Genomic DNA, 6,000 nt, shown 5'->3' on the forward strand with positions numbered 1-6,000 from the left:
GTGTTTCGCACGGGATATTTCTAGTACACTGGATACTCCTAGTAGAGTTTACCTTTTTTTTTTTTTTTTGTGTGTGTGGTTTGTGAGTTATCACACATGAATAGGGTTTACTCAATGCACATCCTCAGATAGTGATTGTAGATTTTTTTCATCCCCCAAAAAATTAAAAAGACATACACCTTGTGCTCAGATGACATTTTTGTGACTCTCCTTAAAGAAAGGTCACAAGATCGAACCCTAGAAATGGATATTGACTCTTTTTTTTTGTTAGTTCTACATACAACATTTGGTATTCTCACCATTATTGTGAGATGATTTGGATTCAAGTTATGTCATATCCACAATGTTTAGGGCACAACTGCCCCAAACAGTTGGGTTCTTTGAGTTGATATTTTTGGATTGCAACAATTAACAACATTAGAAAATCAAAACAATAAAACTAGAAAGAAAAGTGTGGATGTTTGTACCCACATTGCTGTTGAAACAGTGCATGAGAAAGCAACCCTAATGTCAAAAAAAGGTGACACAACCAAATTATAGACAACAATAACAACAAGGAGAAAACACACAAGAAAAAGATATTGTTTTTGGTCCAAAATTTCAACCACAATCATTGTGGAGCTGAGGAGCAAGCAATGAAGGGGTTGGATGACATGATAACCAGATAGACTAGAACACAACCATTCATAAGATGAATAGAAGGAAATTAAAAAGATTCACATCCTAGCTAGTAGATACATGAGAAGCCTCCAAGCACAAGGTTTTAGGCATGCCCCCTCCCCACTAGTGGAGGCCAAGAAAGATATACATTTTTGTGCCCATCTTGGGTGTGGATGAGTTGATGCCTAGTTTTTTCATTGTTGCTCACAATGGAAGAAGGTAGCATGGAATGTTGTGACTTGGCCTGCTTTCAAGTGGGGATGGAACCATTTAGATTATGCATGCTATGATTGTTATTTATTTTTATTTTTTAGGATTCAAGGGTCGTCTGTGATAATTGAGATGTTTATTTATTATGCTATTTGAGTATAAGGGCATCTCGATCTATTGAGGGATTTTCAAGTTTTGGAGAAAACGGTTATAAGGACATCTCTATTGAAGGATTTACTGAATATTTCTTTCATAACAAGTTTAAAAAACAAAAACTATTTTAATCTTCATTATTTAGTCATACACATCACCCATCATATTATCATAAGTTAAGCAAAGTTACTCAATAATTTATAGATAATATTTATTTCGTGTGATAATAGAAAACTAGAACAATTAGTCAACTAATATAATCCAATCAAGTTTCAGTCAAGCCCTTTAGGTATTGCTACATAGTACATATATATTAAGAAGACTTTGTGGGACGAGCTCGACCACAAGGTGTTGAGAATAATAAAACTCGTCACCTTTCAAGTATGATAATCATGTCACACTCACTCGACTACCCTCACAGGGCTGAAATGGTAAATTGCATGTGGTTTAAATTAAAGGGTTATTGAACAAAATCGCCAAAGTGAATGTTGTGTGTAGTTGTACCCAAAAAAGCAAACCTTGTACATTCAAATTAAAGGGGTAAAATACTATTACGAATATTGTTAAAGAAGACTAACCAATGATGAATAAAGTGAGAAGTGTAAGTTGAGAGCAGATGCGACTTTCTTTATGTTATCTGCGCTAAGAAAGCTAGGGAGAATGATAGGAGGGAATTGAAGCTTGATGTTATTCAAATTGTGAAGTTGGGGCTTAAATCTTGGAATCTTGATTTTTTTATTGCTTTTTTTTTTTCCATGTTTAATGTGCACTTTAGTGTCAATGATATCTTGGTAATGAGCTTTCAAATAATTTGCTAAAAAAGTTATGAATAACATTTTTGTTTGAATTATACTTGAGGGTATCATGTGTAAATGATTTATATTTATATAAAAATGTGTATATTATCACCTAGTCTATTCAAAATAAAAGACAACAAACGCTTATGTGAACTTTTGGTTTAGAAAGTATGGTTTACCTCTCGTGTGATTTAAGAGTTATTACACATGATTAGAGTTTACCTACTGCACACAATCAAATAATGACACGGATATGTAGGTACCAAATAATGATCTTTCTGCCTAAGTCCTAAGAGGCTACGACCGCTGAGGCAATATATAGTATATATAGTTTATTTGATATTATTAGTATCGGTGTGAATTGGCACCATCTAAACATTCATATATGTGAGGTGTAGACCATAGTGTATTTACTCATACAGCTTCTTGGTAGTAGCAGAATATGTTATGTCAAAGTCTCATTTATTGCAATCCCTGACTCCCTCAACGCCAATTTAAAGCTCTTACCAGTGCGCAACAGTTCTAAAACCATCTTTTTCTATGAACCGAACTGGAATACAATTGATGAGGGTATTTTAGGTATAGTCAAAATGCATACAACAATTTTCAGTTTTCTTAATCTTAATAACAATAATAAAGGGAGGAAATATATATAGATTTTGTAAAAATATGGACTGCTAGGGAGTATAAACTATAAAGCAAGCAAGGGTAAAAAAGACTTTTTGCCGTAATATTACAGTTGAGTTCTGGTCTGGTGTCGCAATTGTCGAAGTGGTCAAATGTCAGCGCTGCACTGTAATCAATGGTTGTAGTTGAACCTTCCGAAATCGGCAAGTTTTCTCGATCTGTTCTTGCAGAACGACGTCGCACTGGATAGATGAGACTTTGACGACGGAGCTCTGAGCTCGCCGGAGTACGCCATGTCCGGCGGCATTCCCTTTTGGTTCCAGTGCTGGTTAGGGCTGGCACGCACCAACGGACTCAAGCAAAACGTCATCCCTGAGACGTTGCGGCCGCGGCTAGATCTCCCGTTTCCTCTCCGGGATGAGGGAGCGGCCGGAGTCCGCCTCGGCGTCTGTTTCCACCCCTGTGAGGACTCCGAGGAGTAGCCGCTGGATCCGCCGCGGCAATGCTGGTCTTCCTCGTCGTCGGAGCACCTCGCCGGCGACATTCCTCGATCGCGATTGTGACAGTTTATCCGCCGGCCTCCGATCGTCTCCTCATCCAGCGAAAACGTCCGGTTTTGCTTCTTCCGACGACCGGAGAAAATCGTTGAGAACCACGACTGGCTTGACGACGACGTCGTATCGGCACGCGGACCTTCCGAATTCGAAACCCTGGGATCCGAACACGAATCCGGCTTCAGAGATTTAGATCTAAACAGATTGTAAAACAACGAGAAGCTGTAATTCTTCTTCTTCTTACAATACTCTCCCCCGGCAATGATCGCCCCGTTTGGCCCCACTTGCGGAGTACTATAAAATCTCTGATCAGCCAAGCTATGGCGGCTGGTCTGGTGGTGCTGATTCCAGGCGGAGATATCCGATTTCCGGCGCGAAATATACGGCGAAACGGAGCGCGGAAACACCAGAACCGGCGGATTGGTGTCGGATTTCCGCCCCTCGTCCTGGAGCGCTCGCTGCTGAATACGCGCCTCGGCTTGCGCCTGCGCCTGAGTCAGTATCACCGCGAACAGCTTCTCCCGGAGACAAGACGCGCAAACGCCGACGCCGCTGCTCAAGTCGGACAAGTGTTTCTTACACCTCATCTAATTAAATTCGTCTCCTATACAAACGCATACACTTCTGTATATATATAAACACGCAATCACAATTCACAACCCTATATACATACACAGATGAATCAATGTACGACGGCGCGTTCCGGAGAGTGAAACTCCGGCATGTCCGGAGCGTGTGGCGTCTGAGTGCGCAGTGAAAATCAAGGCCGAGGAAACCGAATGCGTGGATTTGTCTGCTTCCTTTCTAGAGAGAGAAACAACTAAAACAAATGAAGGTTTAGAGAGAGAGAGAGGGAGAGAGTCAGAGAGAGGGAGAGAAGAGAACAAACCGGGGACAAGGTGCGAAGTGGGTGCGTGAGTCTTTTATGTTAGAGAGAATTTGTATAGAGGATTATTAATTAATTAATTAATTTTTGTTGTTTTTTTATTATTATTTATTTTTATTGTTTTTTCCAAAAGTTTTGCGAGGCGGAGAGAGTGGCGACACGAAGGCTTGTGAGTTGTGACGTGGAAGCGAACACCTGTACAGCTTTTAAATTATTTTTATTTCCCTTTTTTTGAAATTATTTTTATTGCCCCTTTTTTTTTTAATTTTATCTTTTATTTTAGGCGGATACTTTTAAGTGGAAGACTAACAGCTACTTAGAATTACCTTTTTTAATGTTTTTTTTTTCTTACTTTTTTAACCTTTTTTTTTTTTTTTTGAAAATTTGAAAAACCAATGGCACCACAATTGTCTTATTTTTAATTTAACAAAAATAGTATAATTAGTTTAATATTCTCAAATCTAAACTAGACATATAAAATGACAAAGAGATAACTATTTACTTCTGAATTTGATTCTTGACACACAAGTAGCACAATTGAAGAAGTTTTTGCATAGCCAAACGGAAAAGAGTAAAAAATAAAATTAGAAAACAAAAATAGAAAAGGCAAGTGAATTGCTACGCGTGAAATACACGCACGCGATGGGCACGTTTGTTGCATCTTATGCGTCTGCCTTGAAAAAGTAGCCATAAAAATTTAGAATGTCTTTCTCGTCCACCTCATCATAATAACCTCGCAAAATGATCATGAAAAATAAAAATGTTCCTCAATAAAAATGCTTTGAGATATAATTACTTTAGATATTTAGTATAAAAATATAACTACAATAACACTGTTTTATCAATAAACGGCACAAAAAAAAAATGAAATCATATTTATAAAATTTCTTTAAAAAGGACATATGACATTGTTTTTTTCACTAGATTAAAACGTAGAGGAGGGAAAATTTGGTGAGAATATAAAGTATGGTTGTTTGATGTGGTTTGTCGTGTATTTGTTTTCACGATTTTGTGTATGTCGGGCTTTAGTTTATTGTGCTTTTAACATTTATGTGCATAGCTAATCCTATGACTTTGTGTATTTGTCTTGTAAGCTTAACTTAAGGTGCATGTCATCATTGGGGCTTCCATCACACACAATATGAGATAGGACCCCCTAAAATATATATTTACTCTTAATATATATATTTTAAATATTTTAATAACTCGGGTTTTTAGACTTTTTAATTCTAAGATTGAACACCAAATTTTACACCAACAATGAAATGGTTCAATTGGCCAAAATATTAAAAGTATAAAGTGAAATGAGAAAGTGACACTTTTTGTCTTTGAATTATAGAAAAAATAATACATAATACTCATACAATCACAAATTTTCATCAATTACTTGTCTACAAAGTTTTTTTTTTCTTTTAAATTATCTGCAAAGTGACCTTATTAACCTACCTAATATAACTAAGGAATGTTGGGCGTCGGCCAAGTTCAGCCCATGTTCGATTTGAGACGTGGCATTGTAACATATCATGGAGGGATGTGTTAATTGAGGACAAAATTGATAAATTTTAGGTAAGATAGAAAGATGCGTGAAGGAATGTAGACTTAATTGTAGATTTAAAAAAAATCTTAAGCAACTAGGTCAAAAAATAAATATTGGGTGAGGTTCTCTAAAATTGCAATCGTTATATCGTGGACCATGGTTCAAAAATGATCGACGTCGTTTCTTTAAGTAAAGAAACGGCTGCCGTCACATCTTAACAAAGGCCCTTAAATGAAATTACAGTTTATCTAAAATGAAACAGTCTCACATTTGTTTTTATATTCTCAAATGAAATTGTAGTTGAATTGAAATGAAACTATAGTGTATATAAAATGAAACTGAATAATAGTTTCACATATTTGAATGTATAAAGTCGAATGAAAGTATACTTATATCGAAATGAAACTGTAGTTGTGTTGAAATGAAACTGTAATATATATAAATTGAATCTGGATATGTTACGCAAATAGAGCTACTTTACTTATAACTGCACGGACGGGTGCCGTTTTTTTTTTCATTAAAATAAATGGCACTGTTTTATACCATCGTCCACTGTATAATTTGTGTTAAAATTGA

General features: G+C 36.5%; 1 protein-coding gene across 1 annotated transcript; it reads right to left on the minus strand.

Annotated features, from left to right (window-relative positions):
• Positions 1–2,339: 2,339 nt before the first annotated feature.
• On the minus strand, positions 2,340–3,899 carry LOC116015090. The gene has a single exon (XM_031255092.1). The coding sequence runs from the start codon at positions 3,586–3,588 to the stop codon at positions 2,620–2,622; it is 969 nt and encodes a 322-aa protein (XP_031110952.1). The 5' UTR covers positions 3,589–3,899; the 3' UTR covers positions 2,340–2,619.
• Between the last annotated feature and the right edge of the window lie 2,101 nt (positions 3,900–6,000).

Source organism: Ipomoea triloba, chromosome 4 (genome assembly GCF_003576645.1).
Source record: "Ipomoea triloba cultivar NCNSP0323 chromosome 4, ASM357664v1".
NCBI classification, from domain to species: Eukaryota; Viridiplantae; Streptophyta; class Magnoliopsida; order Solanales; family Convolvulaceae; genus Ipomoea; species Ipomoea triloba.